The following is a 20,922-nucleotide window of genomic DNA, read 5'->3' on the forward strand; positions in this document are numbered from 1 at the left end:
GAATAAGCAATGAGCTGATACCCATTTTTGCTAGCCCTGATTCTTCTATCTTTTTCAAAACAGACAAGCAAAAAGACTTCCTAGATTTTTTTTCTCTTGTGAATTTTTTCTGTAAATTTTGCAAAGTGTTATCTTCTGGAAAGGTTACACTTTCTTGCCCCTTTTCTGACCATTTTTCACTAACACCTAACCAGGAGGTCACTTAATGCACTCCCATCTCCATAGGCCAGCAGATGTCAGTCTGTTAGTGCAGTGGTTTTGGTGTACTATTGCTTATCACGTTTTTGCCCTTTAGGTGCCAACCTGGATTCACTGGAGCAAGATGTACTGAAACTCTGCCCATGAAAATCCAAAACCAAGAAAGTATGTTAAAATAATCTGAACTTTGCTTTCTTCCCCAACTACAGCAACAAAATCAATAGTACTTGGTGTTTTCACAGTTCAGCTGGAACCGGCCTCTTTACACACTAATTTATGACCTGATTGTCTAAAGTAAAATCTGTACACCATGGCATTATTGACCTCCAAAATGTTTCTCGTTTGTGTGATTTTTGATCTTTCCATCCGTTCACAGATGCATTTGTATTGCACACACTGGCAGCTTTCTTGTTTAGGAGACTGCTATAAGGTGCAACCCTAAAAGAGCAAACTCATGGAGATGAGTGATGTACAGATCTTGTGTCCTCACTGCCTTGTGGAAGTGCATCCTAAAAGCAATTTGGGAATTTGGAATGGTGAATTTCTGTCTCACATCTCGAAACACACTTTGATCTGGATTGGTTTGGGTTTGGCTGGTTTTTCAGGGGGGTATTTATTTTCATTTCCACAGAGCAAATGAGTTGCTCTCAACATCTTGAACCATTTTGACATGCTAAACCGAGATTCAGTTTCTGAAAGTGAACTCACCAAGTCTTATCAGTTCACACTGAAGGAGCTTCTTTCTTAGCATATGTTCACCTCTTCTCTTTTCTCTGTTTTTTCTCTACCATTTTTTTTGTTTGTTTTTCCTCTCAGGTGCCCAAATGAATTTACTGGTGATCGCTGCCAAAACTACGTAATGGCCAGCTTCTACAGTACGTCCACTACCTTTCTGTCTGTGCCGCAGTAGAAGCATGCTCAGTCGGTGCTGCTTTCTTGTCGCTGCATCTTTCCTCCAATTTTTTTTTATCTGTAACTAGATTTGTTGCCTAAGGCCTAATATTGATTGTCTCTGCCTTTTGCATGAAAATGATAACAAAAAGCAATTGCAATACTCTCCTGGATTGTTTGGCATTGAGGTTATGCAGAAATGCAAGACGTAGGGATGCTGTGATATTAACACTGAATGATGTGATATGGACTCCCCACTGACATTAAGCAGTAAAAGTGAAAAAATGACATTTCAAAAGTCTCATATTTTATTTGCCACAAAAAGCTTATGAGTGTCTGTATAGAGAAGCACTCCTCCAACACAGGGACAGGTAGCTAATCCTCTACTTGCACATGAGATTTGTATTTGGACCTACACATTAAAGGTAATTGACCTGCTTACATGCCAATTTGGACCTACACATTAAAGGTAATTGACCTGCTTACATGCTGAACAGGATTAAAGTGTTCTTCCTCCTCATTGTCCAATTTACAGGAGAAAGAGCATGGAAAGAAAAAGAAAAGGGGGGAGAGACGGCATAAACAATGGGGTCTGACATATTTATTTGTGGGTAACAGGTGCAAGAGATCAAGCATTTCAGAGCCAGATTAATTGGCCAAAGAAATGTACCCCACACACACACACATGCACACACACATGCGCACACACATGACTGTCTATGTCACACTGCTGGTAGAATCAGCACTGCAGTCACATCTCATAAGCTTTCCCATGGAGGGGCGGATTAATTATTATTATTAGTCAGGGAGGAAACAGAGAGTACATTGAATATTTATTTTCTCTCATTGGCTATAGCAAAGTCAAAGGTAACATATAAGGAAATTGGTCAGATCTTACATTTTAATGCATTGATACTATTCATAATTAATCGTCGCTGCCATCAGAATGTACTATGATCTAAGAGCAGTATTATAGGAAGGTTTTTTTTGATGGATTACTTGCCAGCACAGAAAGATTTCAGAGACTATAGGCTAGCTTAATTTAATTTCCATTAGTATATAGGACAAAAAGCTGTTAGCATGTGCTGGACATTTTGGAGCCTGAAGAAATGCATAGGTTTTCTCTTATACTGATGGATGAAAAATGTCCATACATAATTCATACTGCCCATCATGGAAGCTACCCATGTAAATCCCAAGGGTGCTGACTGGAGACTAGACCTTCCAGCATTCAAGTGTGTATTTTATGCTCTGTTTTATAAGCTTTATTAGTGTGAGTTATTTTTAAAATGCCTCTAGTAACTATGTATTTGAAAATTTTTATGCTGTTACAGTCTTTTAAGTTTACCAAATGTTAGATTTAAATAGTCTTTTCTGCGTATTGTAGTGAAAAGTGCAATTAAGGTTTTCTGATCTTAGACAAATCATTTAAAAGGAAGTGCTGTAAAAACATAAGATCCATAGTTTACTGCTGAATTCACCCTGAAAAGTATGGAAGGATTTTATGTTGATGATAAATTCATTTTCCTACCCATTAAAAAAAAAAAAAAAAAAAAAAAGATGTTTAGGTGGGTTTACCTTCATTAGTTTTCCAGGTTTTTCAGTTACCTAACTCTGGTTGGGATTTTTAAACTAATCTTTGGGCAGTAGACAGCAGGCTGAGATTTTCTGAAGTTGCCTCCGTGGAAAAGGCATAGATGCCCTTGCCTTGCTGCAAGAGTTATGCTCAGCTGTAAGTACTTAAGCTGGTCCAGCCCTCCTCTCCTTGAAATGCACTGGCACACCACTACCTACCTCAGGCTACTCTGAGAGCCCCAGGCAATGGCTATGAGACTCTGGGACTTCTGCCTACCCTGCATCTGCAGTATAACGTCAGGCTTCTTAAACTGCTACAAATCTTAAAATGACAATTTTGGGGAGGGTCCGGTGAGCGTATATTTATATCTAACAAAAAAAAAAATCAATGAAGAAGCATTTATATGACTTTTTATTATTGCACCCAACACAGACCAGAGCATACAATTAAAAATGGGATTTAGAATGAGAGTTATCTTTAGGCAAATGTTGCATTTGGGGCTTCAAGTCAAGCTCATATTTCACACCAAGTGTTGCAGGTGATTAACTTAGCTCTGTAGATGGAGCTTTTGCAAAGTACAGAGCAAATCGGGATGTAAAACAGCATAAGTGCCAGTAGGAAACAGAAGTGTACATGTGATCTACAAAGTGCTATGTAATTTTATGTGCTTTCAGAATGGTCTTCCTTCATTTGGAAAGAAAGGGTCAATGGTGTTCCACGCCAAGTGTGCCTACTGATGAGCTTTTACTGCCTTAAGGCTCTGTATTTGGCTGTTGAGAAAAAGCTTCAGAAATCTGCCCTAGAGTTGGTATTTGTAAGAGTCCTGAAGTTAGGAGCTTTGCTGAAGGCCTTTTGCAAGATCAAAACAAGGCCGATGCTAAGTATTCTGGAAATCTCCTGTCCCAACACAGGGCAAGGCTAACTGGCTTATCTCGGCAGTGGTTTGGTTAGCCCTGGAGGATTCAGTTATCATAGTGCACTAAAAATGGGTTGAAAAGGGACACAGGAAATTAGGTGGATCTCCATTTTAAGAAAGTTCATCCGTAGAAATGCCTGTCAGTGGAAATGTGAGCATAATTGGGAATGGACGTGAGGGAAACTACTGGAAAGCACATGGTTAGGGTGACAGTCCCTTGGATTCCAGCTTGGTAAACACACCAAACCATAGGACAACCTGTTGTAAGTGAAAAGTGATGTCTGTTAGATTTCCCATTTCCACAGTTACTTCCAGCACTGCAACTATGCAATTTTTCCCTTTCACTTGGTGCTTACTGCAGACCAAAGGAAACTAAAGAACAAACTGCTAGTTTTGCTCATCTATGGAGTCTGGCTGGTTCCTTGAACATAGCTGCTACCAGTTGTATTTCCCAATACTCGGGCTTTCTGCTGCAGCGGTTTTGACTTTGAGGGTCGTAGTCCATCATTGGTCCGCAAGACACCAGAAAGTGGTCCACAAAAGTATTGCAAAAATACATCTGTTCCATGCAGATATATTTGCTGTATTTGAATGTTCACACCTTCACTCCCTTGAAGGCAAGGAAGCAAAGCAAATGGAGGAAAATAAAAGTAATGAATTAACATTAAAAGTTTTGGCTAATTTTTGTGTAGTTATGCGTGAGAACTCTTATAGCAACACTGTGCAGAATGATCCTTGGGATAAGAAACACTGGCGGAGCCTTGGATTAGTAGGAGGTGAAGGAAACTTCCCTAGAGCATAATCACAGGTAAACTCTCTGTCCTCCTAAAAGCCCCAGATGGGCCAAGGACCCCATCCAAAGGGCGAATCTACTTGCTTGCTTCACAAGTTAGCAGTTATATACGTATTGTAAATATAGAACAACTTGTGCACAACTTGGGCATGCTGTGAGCCATCTTGGGCATGAATTCAATGTGGTCCCTGCCTTCCTAAAGACAAGTGTTTCAGCATGGGACACCAGTTTAAACTGTGTCCATTTCAGCTCTGCCATCCTTGGTGAGCAAGAGGGACAGTATCAAGAGGCACAAAGGGAAATTTCTATTTAGATGAGAGCCCCTGCCTCATATTGTCAAGAGGAGCCTGGCTGAGAAATTAAAGCAGCAGGAGTTGAGTAAAGCTATGATATTCTAGAGGCATGACCAAAACTGCTATTGCTCTGTAAGGGCCTCAATTTTTCGGTCTTTCCACGTAAACTACACATCTTCAGAAGTCCATCTTTCAGCACTTCTGTTCGCTCAGGATTTCTCAATTTCTGTATATTTCTCAAGTGGTCACACCTGAGTGAGGGTACTAGACAATCTTACCTGAAATTTTAATTTTCTAAAGCCTTTCAGCAACCTGAATGTGCACTCTTTATGTGCTGAGATCAAGACTCTGAAATGATACAAATATATTTGAAAAATGTAATTGTCCATCTTCTGCTCAAGGTTAAAGAAGACAGTTTTTCACTATAAACTGCTCACTCAATCTCTAATTAAGGAAGGACATTTTCTGTACTTCTGAGACTCGAAGTACAGTTGTAGGATAACACTTTTACAGGAGCCACAGGACTTAACATCCCAAGTTCAAAATTTATTTTGCAGCCTGAGTACCACTGAAATGAACCAAGATTTAGGATCCAAAGTGGATCCTAAGCCTCACAGAGAGAAACAGCATCCCAGCCCCTCAAGCAGAGTTGGCTGACAGTTAGGGGTTCTTCTCTGTGGTAGTTTGGGGGGATTTTAGTTGGTGTTCAATTCAAATTACATGAAAAAGAAACTTTTTTAGAATTTCTCATTACCCACAGAACACATTTAATAAGAAAACTAAACAATGACTTAAGAAACATGGCACCTTGATGCTTCAGAGGTGAAACTGGTCTCCCTGGACCTCTCTGCTTCTGCATGCAGTTGATCCAAACAGGTCCTTCTCTTGTCAGGTGCAAGGTCTCCACGCAAACCTGCAACTGTGCTTACCCCTCATTGGGAAGCACCATGTCCCCAGGCTACCCACCCACCTAAATTTATAGAGTAGCCACCCCAAAATCTTGGGTGCCCAGCATCTGTGGCACACCATTCATGAACACAGCATTCAGTCCTGGAGGACCTAGATGTTCCAGCATTTCCAGGCATCATATTCTTGTTCTGTAGGCCCTGGACCCCAGCATGCTGCAATATATCTAATAAGTTGTAGCTGTAAGTCACTTTTTGCCCCCCCCAAAAATGCTTCCCAAGCATTTTTTCTTCCAATATTGCCCCCACAAAGATCACATCCAGAATGAAAACTGAGTTGTTAAAAATAATTAATTGTATTTCTTCTTAGAGCATCTGAACAAATATTCAGTAGAAACCACATTGCATGTAAAAAGTATACAACAATATTGGGTTAAATAGGAAAAGAAAATAATGACTTGTTTATAAAATGAGGAGTGTTGGGATATTCTACTTTCTTTTAATCAGGTCCAGGGAATGTAGCTAGGAATACCAAAGATAAATAAGAGCTACACGGCATCTAGGTTTGGATAAGCAATGCATGTTTCTTCAGCATGTCTTCTTGTTAGGGCTTTCAGCCAGAATATATTCCCATTTTAAGTACCAACTTCCCATTGAATTAATTGAAATAGAAACTGCATGATATGAATGACTTCCCCTAAAATTAAATTACATCCAGGCTAGGTGTCTTACCTATAAGCAAGCATAAATATAGCAATATATATGCATGGGCATGTCATTCATTTTATTGGAGGATTAACCAAGCTTTCTGTGTAACTAATGTATATTGTTAGCAGTGTTCATGCAAGCATGTAATACTGACTCTTCAGGAAGAGACCTGGATGGATTCCAACTTACTTAACCCTTAAAATGTTACTGATTAGCAGGAAAGAATTGGCATTCCCAATGTGTACAAACTACATAAAAAATCCATTTGGTCAGAAAATTTGCTGCTATATTTCACAGCACACAAAGACAAAGTGAGAGCTACCACAGTTACGGTGTTGGCCCCGTGGGAAGGGTCTCCTAGGGTATCTGCTGGGGGGAACATGTGTTCCTCCTCACCCCCAGCTGCTGGGGCCTGGGGGTGCTAGTTTAGGCATGTGATCCCTGTAAATGTCATCAGCCCCTGCACCCCAGGGTACATCCAGCTGGCCAATGGGTGGTTCTGCTGAGGCAGCACAGCCCAAAGGCAGGGGAAAAGGGGTTGGCCTCCCATTTTCAAGAAATGAGAGACCTGCTGCAGTCAGTTTGCAAAGCTGCAAAGGGCTCCCACTGCTGAGCAAACAGTCCCAGCCACCTCTAGGTCGCACCCCACAAGAGCAAGGAGCCGCGTACCTGGGACAGGAGCAGAGCCAGAAGGGAGAGCAATGCACAACCCATTTGCAGGCGGATGCCACCCCTTGTATAGCATCCCTGTGCTCTCATGGTCCTATCTGAAAACCATCAGCCGTTTCACATGGTATCCTCAGGCCATAGTCCCCTTCATCTCAGTAAGACCTTTAGCGGTTAATGGTTCCTGCTGCGTTCCCTGCACTGTGGCTGTTCAGATCCCATATACGTATTTTGGTGTGTAACCCTTGCAGAAGGTCTGGTCATGTAGCTTACAGAGGCGCACTTGTGCACTGCCCACTTAAACATGCGCCCCTTTGTCCTGTTTCATGTGCAGACACAGAATAGCCATAATTCTCATATGTGATTTATTTTTCAGTACAGTATATTGCTCTTTTCTGAAACTTTTTCCTTTTTCTTTCTTTTTTTTTGTCAACTTTCTGCATTGGCAGAGCATCTTGGGATTGAATTTATGGGTATGGACCAATCATTCCTTTTAGCCTGCAGATTTTAGAGCCTGAGAGATAAACCCCTTTCATTTTTTTTTCTCCACCTCCCCTTTTCAATTCTTAACCAATTTCTTCATGCTTTAGAAGGGATCATACAGCTATAACAACAACTCTTGTCAAAATGTTAGCAGAGATCAGCTCACTAAAATGGTAATAGTGATAGGATATTCAAGCCCTAAGGAGTTCTAGGAATTACTGAAGTAATCATAACATAGTGTACATTCATTTTTCTGCTGTGTAATTTTGACTAGTTTTGACATTTGCTTTTGCTAAGTTCTTCTAGGGTTGCCAGGTTTTGGAAACACTGTAATTATTAAGCAGAATGACTAACCAGTCTATAAAAAAAGATAAGCTCTTATAGCCACTTAAAATTCTGCGAATTTACAGTTTTGAGCTCTGGTTTCCAAGTAAAATTTTATGTCTAAATCCACAGCTAGGTATGTAAATCAGATGCATATACGTATGTGTAAATGATATACATATACACATTCATTTCTAGGTCTGTTAATTAGAAGTGAACTGAAAGTTATTAAGTAGCAGTCTACAACTATACTCCAGATTCTCAAGTCAGCAATTACATTCAATATTTCTAATACCAAACTCATATTGCACTCAACCGAGAACACTGGCAGTGGGTATTATTTTTACACTTCAGCTTAAATATAATAGAAATAGATCTTATAAGTCCTCTTCATGAATAGACTGTACTTTGAGTGTACTTTGTAATCAGGGGTACAAATAATGCCTCTCTTGAATAGGCTAACTTGAAGTTCAGGTCAGTTTTAGTTTAGAATCTCCTAAAATTGTCATCAAATGAGAAGAACCAGTTAGTGTTGCTTTTCACACAATTTTAGTTCACGTTCTTATTAAAAATGCCCCCACAAAACATCATTAATGTAAGCTTTGAACTGTGGAAAACCCATTACAAGTCCAAATTTAAAAAATCTCTCACAACCCAGCTTATTGTTATTATTATTATCACAAGATAATATTAATTCTCACTCATACGTACTAGAAGATACATGGCTACATTAACATATGAGGAATTAAATTAAAATCCTTTAAAAAACTGACTTGCAAATTTTGCTTTATTTATGAAATTACATCAGCGGAACCACCTCTTGGAATAAAATTCTTTTAAAAATCCCCAGAGACCTGTGGGAAGAAAAACTTTAAACCAGAGCAAATTTAAGACCATATATATCATCGATTATGTATAAATTAGGGTGATGTGAAATTAATTGCATCATGTGCATGTTCAAAAGGCTTCAGATAGAGGGATTTAGCATCTTTGCTCAAGTCTCATGTTGATTTGATTTTCCTAGCAATCTGCAGGGGAAAAAAATGTATTCAAATGATTTTTAATTCTTAACAGGCTAAAACCTTTTCTAAATTCTCACTGCACATACATTCCTTTATGGATTTTTCCCTGAGGCTGCTATTAATTTTTTTCAAACGAGTTTGATGAGCACTGTAAACACAGCACATGTTATTTAGCTGGGCATCGTTAACTGGTTCTGTAAATGTTAACACCCCTTAGAGAGAGAGAGCAGTTTTGGGGTGATACCTGGTATAACCACAAGTGCCCTGTTGGAGTTTGGTCCCTGCTTTGTAAAACTCTTCTGCCCTTAGACAGAGAGGCCAAGGCTTGTCCTTGAGGCACCACACTGTCTGCAGACCGGTGGCCAGGATCCCCATTGCATCCCAACTGCCAGCATCCCCTGCCACCTGCAGCAGCCCCCGCAGGACACCGCTGCTGTCCTGGGCAAAGAGACCCTGTTCGCCAGGAGTGTGGCCAGGTTTACATGGGAGCTTGCTGGTTTGCTGGGCAAGACATGCCCGAGTGCACGTGGCTTCCCAGGCAGCCATTTCCCCCATGGCTTGAGGGAGAAGCATGGCAGCACTGCCATTCATGCACATCACATCAGGCTGGATCGTCCTAAAGGCCTCGTTTTGAAGGGGGGGGGGGGGAATTAAGGCAATGAAAGCAGACCCCAGGAGTTTACCTCTACATGCCCCTCAAGACCTACAGTCCCAGCAGATGTACCAGTGCAAGGAGCATTGTGCAGGACTGTACCCACAGCCCTGGTCTCTTGCTGCAGCCCCCTCCCTGCAGTGGGTGAGAGCCCAGGAGCGTTGCACACACAAGCACCAAGCCTTAACCCACTGATAGCCTTAGCAAGGACATCACCAGCCAACCGCCCAGCTCATTTGCAATAGCCTCAGCCTGGATTAAACCTCCTGGAGTCAGTGCAATTTTTTCCTGAGTATAAACAACCAATACTGTTTCCACTGTTAATTAATCTTCTTCCTCCACTCCCTTCCCCTCCAGAAAAACAGGTCGATATGTCCTTATTCATTTTGCTTTCACAAGCTAACAGCTGACAGCATGACCAAAAAAAAAAAAAAAACCCAACAAAACCCAAAAGAGTCATTGAAAGCATTTCAAATTTGCCCCTAAATTGCTTAGTGCAATTCTCCTGTTTACTGTGACACCCTTGTAATACACCATTTCCATCGCTAACTAATAAGCGCTTTCAGAAGGGGCAAAAATGGGAAGGGGATCAAGTGCCACTAACTAGCCTAGGCAAGGGGTTATGCTGTATGAGAAATCCCTTCACACTCTGCTTCAGCCTTATTTTTTGTCCCCAAGCTTTTCTTCACTCTGTTTTTTCCAGTATTAAGCATGCTGTGCCAGGCCTGCAGTTGACTTCTTAAACCTTTAACCTTGTCTTTCCCTATATTTCACCTTCCTCTTTTCCTCTTTGTCCTGGTTTAGTTTGGTTTGGAGTTTCAGCCCTTTCTTCCTTCTCTTTTTTGACTTTCTGTTCTTGGAGTTTATTTTTGTTTTCTTTAATACATTTTTGCAGCATCCTAGTTTTACCAAACTCACTTCTTCCCCCCCCTTCCCCTTTGTTAATAATCAGTGCTATTAATTTTGTCTGACAGTGCTCATGACGTGTTTGCTGGTGTTTTGGTTTACAGTGGGTTTGGCTTGTGTGACAAATTCATTCCATGGTAAGGTGCGTTGTATCAGAGAAATTAAAATTCCTTTTTACTTTGTGGTTTGTTGCATGGAATATTTGCCATTTACCCACAGCAGCTTTAAAACTAAACTAGATAAGCCCAGGAAACACATCGGAGGAATGACTGCTCCCTCTTCAGTAGAGAGCATTTGCTCCTGAACTGGCATGGCATTTATGACAGCACATGATTAAAGTGCCTGAGCTTGGACAGAGACTCATGGCACATGTGAGAGACTGTTGTGCATCTCTGTACTTCCTGGTGAATTGCCCCACAGACCTTTTATGTTCATGTAAGTCCCTTCCGGCAGGAATAATGATGGCATTTATCCCAAAGATAGTGCAGAGCAATCTGCAGGGGAAAAAAATGTATTCATTTATTTTTAATGACCTGCTGGTATTCTGACTCTGGTCAATATTGCAGTCTGACCTAAGGCTACCCTCTGGTATGGATCCTCCAGGGCAAGTTTTCTGGACTGTCTACTTACTCAAAAATAAGACTTGAGAAAAGCTAGACACCCATTTTTGTCCCTAAAAGCAGGAATGCAAATCCACATCAGTAAAGCATCGACACAGAACGTGCCTCTGTTTCAGCATTCCTTACATAACGTTTTCCCAGCACAGCACGCAGCGATGCCCTCTGCCAAGCATCAGCAAGGCTGGAATGCATGGGTAGCTCCAACCCAAACACTACCAGTGCTACTAATGTCTTTATAATAGTGAAATATCTCTGATGAATGAGATTGGTAACAAGTTGTCATCATTGAGCAAGCTGCGACTCTAGATACAGCAGTTCCTTTGTTGGACACAGAGACACGAGTAGAAACCCAGCATTTCTCTGATACAAGGCACTACTGGTTGTTGATATTGCTGTGTTTTTGGAGGGCCACTGGAGAAAGAATCTGAATTTTATGACCAGAGCTCAAAACGTGTCTTCCTTTCCATTGGTGATATAATTACAAGCCAAGCTTACGTCTCAAGTATAGGTTATTTTGAAATCTCTCCTGTAAAGACAACTGAGATATAAATTGACATGGGGCAGAGGGACTTTGGATATGAAAACAATCCAAGAAAGATAATAAGAAAATAAAATTCTTTTAAGGTCGATAAAATTGGCCTTCATTCCAGCTGTCTTTGCAGAGTAAAACTTCCAAAGCATTTGCAAATTCATGTTATTACCTTAGTGCATTGCATTTTTATTTCCAGCAAATGCTGAGTATTTGTCAATTGTGAAGTTGTTTCTTAGATATTATTCATGTTGACTTAAATAAACAAACAAAAAAAAAGATTACTTTTGACTGTAATTGTACGGATGGTAGCTCATCCCCAGTACTGTGTTAAGAGCTTATGGTGTTGTCCTGTTCTCCTTGCAGTCAATAATGAGTCTGCCTGAAGTGTGGTGGCTGTGTTTCGGTGTGGCTGTTTGAATCTGTGCAGTGGTTTGTAGCATGCCAGCTGTTGACTGTGTGCTCCGTGCCTAGCCATCCTCCATGTTGTGACCTTCTCTGTTTTTGTCCCTTTCTAGAAGCTGAGGAACTGTACCAGAAACGGGTGCTGACCATAACTGGCATTTGCATTGCTCTTCTAGTAGTTGGCATCATGTGTGTTGTGGCCTACTGCAAAACCAAGTAAACTTTTCTCTTATTTTTTATATCTGTGGGCTTTGGTCAGGGCCTTCCCAGTTGACTGTAGCTTCTAGTCCTCTGAGCATAATGTTGTATCTGGATTTCTCCAGAGCTGAGCTGAAGAGACAAACCTGTGGCCAGGGTGTTCTGGTCCAAGACAGATGGGTGCAGGTCTCCATGTCCATCAGCAGTGCAAAAATAAGACAGGTATCTGAAAGATCTCTCACCCTTCAAATGTGACTCAAGCTAATTTCACTGGCTTGCAATTCTTTGTCTGCCACCCAATCCAGCTGGTTTCCCCAGCTGGAAAGGAACAAACCCCAACACAGGATTCATGTTACTCTCCAGCAGTAAATTTTACATATCAGCCTAGTTTGTTTGTACTTGAGGCAAGATTAACGGTGCTAAAAGTTACTAAACACCAAAGGCCAAAGAACTGAATTCAAAAGTGCTCCCAATGCAAAAGCAGGCACTTAAATGCATTCTGTGAGTCTCTGTAAATTACTGGGGGTGACTCTCAAACACGCATGAGGCACTCCAGACCATAAATTACGCTGAACATCAGCAGGATTTGTGCTGCCAAAACTTCTGGCTTCTTTTATAAATCTCCCCACCAAAACACAGAAAACCCATACCATAAATCTTCCGCATTGGTATAAACCTGATTTACTGTTGCAGGGCCTGATTGGCATTTGGGTTGTTTTTCCTTGTAAGCCCCACCAATAATGGATGTGTTAAAAGGGGGGGAGGAGGGGAAACATTTGCCCCTTCACTGAGAACCCAGCCACACACACACACTGCTCCCACCCACAACCTTTTGCCAGTGGTCAGTGGGGAATGACTGAAATAGTAATAAAGAATCAGATCAATACTGCTTTTAGAAATGACAACTGGCAAGCCAGGGCAGCTAAACAATATCTTTCCTGGTCCAAAGTTCATCAAAATCAGCCAAGACATCCCCATGAATGTAGTATGGGTCCTGAAGTATGGTTTTCTGTACAAAGAGCCCCCAGAATCCATCAGGGGTCTGGATGCTTTGTCACAGTTTGTCCCAGATGTCAGTGATCACTGCCAGCCAAAAGCGAAATGTTTTCAAACATAGTTGATGAGAGTGAAAGTGCACTGCCAGCTCATGGCCCTCCAAATGCAGCAGTGATGCCACACGGCTGTCTGTGAGATGTTCCCCCATGCTCTTTCCTCCTGGGAAAACCCAGAAACTGGGGGAAATCCTGGAATGGTGTTAGAAGAACACACTAAATAAAATGTAATGGCTTAGATTTTTTTTAGTCTCCTGCTGCAGATACTGCTGGTCAAATGATAAGGCAGCATCTTCTGACAATGAGTCTTAATTCAGAGCTGTTTTATTTCCAAGTCATTTACATAAGGGAAAGGCTTCTCAGAATAAGTGAAATACACATAAACTGTCCCATTATTCTTTCTTCTTAGTTTCCTGGAGTAATTTCATTTTTTAGGTCGTGTCCTTTTACTAGATGAAGCATGGATGATGCTTCTGTGCTTCCATGGATGATGGAAGCATGCAAAATGCAAATACATTGATCACTGAAGGTAGGAAATTGTGCAGTTTCCTCAGGACAGATTCCGGGGTAATACGTGCCAGGATCTCAGACCCATAGATGATGAACTCAAACTCCCTCTACAACCCACTTTCTCTACCATGTCAGAGGACTCAGGTTGTCCTTAGCTCACAAGGTCTCCAAGGTCTCATGGAAGGGTGCTGTGAAATCGAGTTAAACCTGTGTCTGTGTTGCTTCTCAGCCCAGGCAGGTCTTTGGGTAGCTGCTCAGATATCTCCTGGCACTGCACTCTCCATCCACCTTAAACACCTGTGTGTCCTAAGATGATGCCTGGTTGTCATCCAGACACAAAGCCCGCATGGACCGGGGACTGTGTCCTGCTGGGATAGGAGCATTTCCAAGGCAGCCATTTCTGATTATACCATTCATGTGCAGTGACATAAATTAAATGTCTTCCACTATCCAGGCACATACACACAGAGAAACTACGTAAAATGCAGTGTGTCAAGTCAAGTATTCTTTGTCTTTAAGCTTCCTTGGCTATCAAGCTTCAACGTATTTATAGCTTTCCCTCCCCCCTCCTTTTTGGAAAGCTTGGAATAGTCCCCTTGAGTTCAAAATGGGATTGAAAACTGTTATATCTTACACTGTCCTACCCTGCCAAAACTATCCACACTTCTGCATACAGCTTAGGGAATTGTGCGTATTTTAGCTCTTACCACAGCCAAGGTCATATGCACTCTGCAGTGCAGTGGAGCCTATATCCTCCCTTCATTTCCCTGGATTCTGTGGCAGGGTGATGGAAGTTTCTCTGGTACAATCAGAAAAAACTGAGGTTTATTAACAAATTAAGTCTAAAATTGAACAGCTCTTTCCCTGGTTATTTATTTTGATGTTCTATTTAATGCATTCTGTGTGGCCTTCACAGGGCAAGGTTTTACTATGCTGCAAGTTTTGTTACTGACAGCTTTTAGTGATCTCCTGAAAAGTTGTCTTGAGGACAGCAGGAAGGATTAGCACTTGGGAAAGGAGCAGCTGAGGATGGGGCCCAGAAAAAGCATCCAAGTCAGCCAGAGACCCTGCCATTAGTACATGTGGTTGGTGGATGGTTCTTCTGAATGCATTAGCAGCCCTGGCACCCACCTGGTAATCATAGGTTCCAGAGTTGATCTGTTGTTGCTAAGAGAAAACTTTCCAGAGCTGCTAGGATGGCTGCAGGCTCAGGCATACCTCACACACTCACTCGCTTTGGATTTTGGGGGCTTCCTCTGCACCCTTTACGTCTTTAACACATTTATGTATTTGGAGTGCACTATTTAGGCCAGGGATGAATCCCACAAAACAACGTGTGGCTGCCACATCACAAAGATGTTTCCCAGTGGCTGCAAGCAAGGCCTGAGCCGAGGCCACCTTGGGGCCCTGTGGTGAATGGAGAAGCATAACCTGGTGCACTGTCAGAAACTTGGCCGTGGCCACAGTGAGAGTGTCAAGGTGGCTCAGTTAAAATCTCTTCCCCCCTATCCTCTGAGTGCAGAAAATAGCACCTCCTGAGATGGACCATGGCTTAGAAATGGCTTCCCTCTTCCTTGCATTTTTTCCCATCCCTGTGTGGCCTGCTGACTCCTGGAAGGGTTCCCACACATCCTTCCCCCTCTGCAGGTCCCCACAGCTCCAGCTGCAATTAGACCTGCAGCCTTCAGAGTTACTGTGAGATCTTGCAGCGGTGAGGAAAGTGCTGGCAAAAAAAGTGATGTTACATTATTATCATCATTATCAACATGCTGAAAGGTGCAGCTGCTTTCCCTTTGCCTATTAAAATTGTTTCCGTGTTTTGTGCACAGGAAACAGAGGAAAAAGTTGCACGACCGCCTTCGGCAGAGCTTGCGCTCGGAAAGGAACAATGTGATGAACATGGCCAACGGGCCACACCACCCCAACCCACCACCGGATAACGTCCAGCTGGTGAACGTAGGTTTTACTGCCCGCATTTCAGCCTAGGTGCCAGGGCCACGGCAAAGCTCATGCCGCAGCTTTTAAACTTCTACCTGGCACAGGCTGGTGACTGAATTCTCTTGGCTTTCTCCATGCAGAAACAATTGGGGACTTTGCAAAATATATGCAGTACAATGAGTCACGTTTCTGTAAATGACCAGTTTACTGTGTCTCAGTGATGAAGCTGTGCCTGTGGATCTGGGACACCAAAAGCAAGAAAAACACCTCAGAAAAAAATACTAATAGCTTTACAGCAGGGCTAAGTGCTGCAGGGATCAATTTCTTCAAGCACACATGTCTTTCTCTTCCTAGTGCCCTTGGCTTGAGGGTTGGTGAGTAGGGACAGACCCTTGGATCAGGAACATGACATTAGGAAGCCAGAGAGAAAAGTATGAATGAAGATCTCACCTGGACAGTAGCAGTGACTGTGGAGACAGGGCTGGGGCAGATACTCCACCAGCATCTCCTAGCCATTTGTCAGAGGAGAGCAGAGAGTTACCCTTCAACTAATACCTTGACCAAGCCCTTTGCCCTTAATCACCAGGATTCACAGTGCCTGTAGCTTCCTCCTCTCTTCCCTTTCCCAGGGAAGCCTGCTGCCTGGAGGGAGCATTGGCTTCCTACCTCATCAAGCCATGCCCACTCTCCTGCTCCACATATTCATGACAGCTCGTTGCAGTGGTGAGCCCTGGCTCTGCTAAGTCAATGGCAGCACTCCCACTGACTTTGGTTAAGGCTAAGACATCTTTTCAGAAGAGCTCATCTTCCCATATTTCCCCTCAAAAGACTTAAATCCATAGTCAGTTTATTAAGAGAGAGGAAACCAGGATTCCCCACTGAGGAGAATGGAGAGTCCTACCAGTGACAGCACTGGAGGGGCTCCAGGTGAAAGTTGTGCCGGAGGTTGGGCACTGCACGTCTCCAGACCCATCTCAGGAGGCTTTGGCCCATTCTGCAGATCATCCTCTAATGAATAAGTCTGCCCTGGTGCTGCATTCACGGGTACTGAATATAGCCGTTTCCTGCCCAGATTCTTATCCTGCAAAGAACAATTGCTACCGTTAACTACTGCCATCTTGTCCATCAGAGAATAATATTTTTGATGTATCTGGTGGTAAAGGAGGGGTTGCCTTTCTGGGTCTCTATCTATATGGACTTCTTATTCCCTTGTTAAATATATATGGTTTTTATAGCCTGATTGGGATGCAGTCCTTTTTTAATTTCCTCATTTGTTTCCTCCTACTTTGAGTTTAGATGGGGTATGTATGCAAAAGCATACATGGATGTGCTCAAGTGTGTCAGTGTGGTTTCTGCCTATATTTAAGTGACAAAGGTTGTGCTTCGGCCCATGTGAAAAACTGCGACTTAGTGGGGAGAGAGGAAGGATTGGAAATTATGTCTGCAAATGTGCTGTGAATTACAGTTTGTAAACCTGAGGTTTGTCTGTTTTTTTTTCAGCAGTACGTTTCAAAAAACGTAATCTCCAGCGAACATGTCATTGAGCGAGAAACAGAGACCTCATTTTCTACAAGCCACTACACCTCAACAACACATCACTCCGTGACAGTCACTCAGACACCCAGCCACAGGTATTGGAGGGGGAAGGAAAACAGCACCTGTAATACCTGATCTGTTGCTGTTGCAAAACTGAAATTATGTGTAAAAGAACAAACCAGAAAAATCAATACTCCCTTCATAGTGTTTTCATTTTAAGACTAGCAATATTTGATGTCACATCACCAAAGTCATTATCTTTCCAGAAATTTACAACGATCTTTACTGAGTGAATGGCATTCCAATATTGTTACAGTGAATTTTAGTATATGCAAACTGCTAAATCAGTCACAGTCCTGGTGACTGGAACGCCCTCCTTCCCTCTCCTTTTATCAACACATAAAAAATCATCTTAATGCATGTGGATTAATACAATTCACAAAACTCTGCAGCCCCAGTTATCAACCTGAAGGTTACGCTGCACATCCTGAACAGCAACAGAGCCCTTCCTTTCCCCTGGCTAAACTTCTGCTCACATGCATTTGCCACTGAACCACCCTCTCACGCTCTCCTCCCTTCTTCTTTTCTGATTGCTGCTCTCCAGCTGGAGTAATGGCCATACCGAAAGCATCCTCTCCGAAAGCCACTCAGTGCTCGTCAGCTCCTCCATGGAGAACAGCAGGCACACCAGTCCAGCAGGGCCCCGGGGCCGCCTCAATGGCATCGGCGGGCCACGAGAAGGCAACAACTTCCTCCGGCATGCGAGAGAGACCCCTGACTCCTACCGAGACTCTCCTCATAGTGAAAGGTAGGACACACCACCTCATTGCTTTCAGCTGGCAAGGCCTGGTGTTTCCAGACGGTTTCAAAGCTTGGGAGCACAGGAGGAAACCCATCAGTGCAGCTATTCATGTGGGGGATACATCTCATTCGTAAAGGTGGGGAGCTTGGTAGTAGTTTAAAGTCTACCAAAAGCATTTCTTCCCTTCTTGCCTCTGATGGATTTATTCCTAATAGCCAACAGTTCACATTTGGATAAGCTCCGCTGAAGTAATTTGTCAGAAATTTCCATTGTAAAGTAAAAACGGATCTTTGCTTAATTACCGTTTTCTTAGGAGAAGCAAGTGAGAAAACAGGGATTCTGTGAGACACAAAAGCTGGGGAGAAAGCAGTATAATTATTCATAGGAGGAGGGCATTAAGGAGTATACTAAGCAGTATAGGAATTCTGCCCCCAGCTACTTTCTGGGGGATTCCAGCTCCTAAACCCATTATCTCCTTCAAAAATTCCCCTTGAAATTTCATTAAATAAAAGCAAGGAACACAAAGTGCAAGCCAGAAGAACCCAGGTCATTATTAAATCATGAGTAGTTAGAAATAAAGCTGGCCACTTTTCCAACAAAGTAATTTTTTCTCTCAAAAGGCTGCTTCATCAGTACCTGAGGTCTGCCTTGAAGTGCATCAGTTGCAAGAAAACTTTTACTGAAAAAGTCTTCTCAGCTTTAGGCTAGAATTTTGTCTCAAGAGCGTGGGATGACCCCAGAGTAGCAAAAGAAAGACTGAGAAGAAACAAGACATTTAAAGATAGCTTTGCTCCCGACAATCAGAGGCAGAAGAAAAGGAAAACAATGGTTTACTGGACCAATTCTCTGAGCACTGTGAAATCACAAGGGATTTGATCTCGTGGCATGTCCATGATGTCAAAAATGGAGCCAGGCAATCCCCAAGGAGACCATGTCATGTAGGTAGCAAATTGTGGTTTCCGGAAAAATAAATGTGCAAGTACAGCAAAAGCCATTTCTGTGGTACTCCCTCTGCTACATGAAGAACAACTGCTTAGCAGCGGGTTAAGGCACCACAGCTGAGGGCTGAATGAGGCCTGTATGACCACTAAGGGTAGTGAACTGGCTCTCTCCTTATAACAAAGTTACCTGTTATTTACCATGGAATCTAATTTTAAGATGTGGCTCACATGACACAAACAGGCATAGCCCCAATCCAACGGAGCACTTCAACAAGATCAACTTTTAGTCATTCGAGTAGCCCTGTTGAAATCAATCAGAGCTCAGCACATGCTGAAGTGCTTTGCTGCGTCAGGACCTGTAGCAGTAAATACTGCATTGTCTCCTGTCAGGGAACCATACAGGACACACGGCCACGTGCCCGCTGACGGCAAGTATTACACCTGAGTATATTTGGGCATCTGTGTGTGAGAAAGCAAAGGTCATTTGCGCTGTGCTCCCACATTGCCTGGGACACCCAGATCATCATTCTGATATGAGCTGTTTAGATTTTGGGGGGAGGGAAAGAAGCATATGCCTTTCTGTTTTGATGAGAAGAAAGAAGGCATTTCATCAATTATTGTGTTTTTTGAAGATTATGCTACAGGTGAAAAACATCAATGTTTCTGTGATAATTCATCAGGCATTGATGGCCTAGCCTATGCCTGAAATGACTGTGAATTTGGAATGCAGGAGATAGTTCCCTGGGCATTAAATTAGACCTCATCTATTTTTAGCAAGCAGGAAGTACAAGGCAGATTATTTCTGAGATGGATTGCCTCTATGTGTGTCTATATAAGGGTGAAAATGAGAGTTATTTGCAAGTAAAAATTACTCTGAAACATAAAGGAATGTATGAGCAGACAAATTACTTCCTGTAGCTATCAGGCTGTGCTGTGCTGTTGCTGTGCTGGGCTGTTGCTGTTGCTGTGCTGTGAGCTGGTAGATCAAGGCTGTGCTCCCTCCACCCTCCAGTCCCCAGCTACTTCACAATTTTGAAATTAAGTAGAATAGACATTACGAGGGTTTCTTTTGCATTATCCCATCCTTTTGTTGGATCCCATGCCCTGACACCTGTTCACATGAGAAGACGACCCAAGTACCTATATTTTAGAAAGTCCTTAGCCATCTTACAGGAGAGAATATTAAACACCACCTCTGCATGAAAGGCTGGACTATATAATGAAGTTGGCACCGTATAACTAGTTAACACTTGTTGGCTGGACATGGATGCACTCTGATCCCCTGTCACTGAGCCAGCATGGTTTACCTCTTGTTGGCCATGAAGCTGGATAAACCTATCACCTTCTAACATTCCTTTCGGGATGGACAAGAGCTGCATGTGTTCGGCTCCTGTGCCTCAGCTCACGGAGAGCAGCTTGTTAGCACTGCCCTGCTATGCTCTGGGGGAATACACCAGAAATGTGTGAATGTACAACAACCCAGTATGAGTTACTTGACACTGATGGAAGCATGAACAGTACGCTGAACACATTTAACTAACTTAGTGCATTAACTGATCCAGTTTAGCTAATATCCAGTTTGTCAAGAAGGTGTACGTCCCACACTGTGTCAGCTGGGGAAGTAGAAAGGCTTCAGTTTTTCAGACAATGCCTATTTTAAAATGTGAAAGGGATGAAAGGAAAAATAAAGAATGACTTCATTCATCCAATGCACAAACCTATTAATTGCTCTCTGCTCTCACTAGCAACCAACTTGATTAAATCCCATACATAATTCCAGGTTGTTTTTTTTTTCTTTCTCCTGTTCCTTAGTTGATGTAAATCAATATGCCTCTACTGAAACCAATTTACTCTACTACACATCAGTTCAGGATCTGTCCCAGTTTCTCTTTTATCCTATAACTCTTTAATCAAGTGTAATATGTGTAACTGAGTCATAGATTGGATAAGAAAGTTGGATTCAGATTTATTTTAGTAATATCAGACTCAGATAAATAAATGACTAATGAAAAATTAAATAACCTCCTCAGTCATAGCCATATAACTTGTCTCAATGGG

At 42.4% G+C, this 20,922-nt stretch overlaps 1 protein-coding gene across 4 annotated transcripts in view; it reads left to right on the plus strand.

Moving 5' to 3' along the window:
- NRG1 (neuregulin 1) overlaps nt 1-20,922 on the plus strand; it is a gene marked incomplete at its 5' end in the record, with an annotated part of 184,635 nt that overhangs the window by 161,861 nt on the left and 1,852 nt on the right. For 2 of the 4 annotated variants that reach the window (XM_082497201.1, XM_082497199.1), the window contains 6 exons: nt 1,015-1,073; nt 7,396-7,419; nt 12,001-12,103; nt 15,477-15,603; nt 17,086-17,216; nt 17,726-17,929. In XM_082497201.1, coding sequence (XP_082353327.1) covers nt 1,015-1,073; nt 7,396-7,419; nt 12,001-12,103; nt 15,477-15,603; nt 17,086-17,216; nt 17,726-17,929 — 648 coding nt within the window. Of the gene's footprint in view, nt 1-295; nt 364-1,014; nt 1,074-7,395; nt 7,420-12,000; nt 12,104-15,476; nt 15,604-17,085; nt 17,217-17,725; nt 17,930-20,922 lie in introns of all 4 variants that reach the window. The other 2 variants (XM_082497198.1, XM_082497200.1) reach the window with 2 other exon arrangements.

Source organism: Vanellus vanellus (genome assembly GCF_965231255.1).
Source record: "Vanellus vanellus genome assembly, chromosome: Z".
In the NCBI taxonomy this organism is placed as follows: Eukaryota; Metazoa; Chordata; class Aves; order Charadriiformes; family Charadriidae; genus Vanellus; species Vanellus vanellus.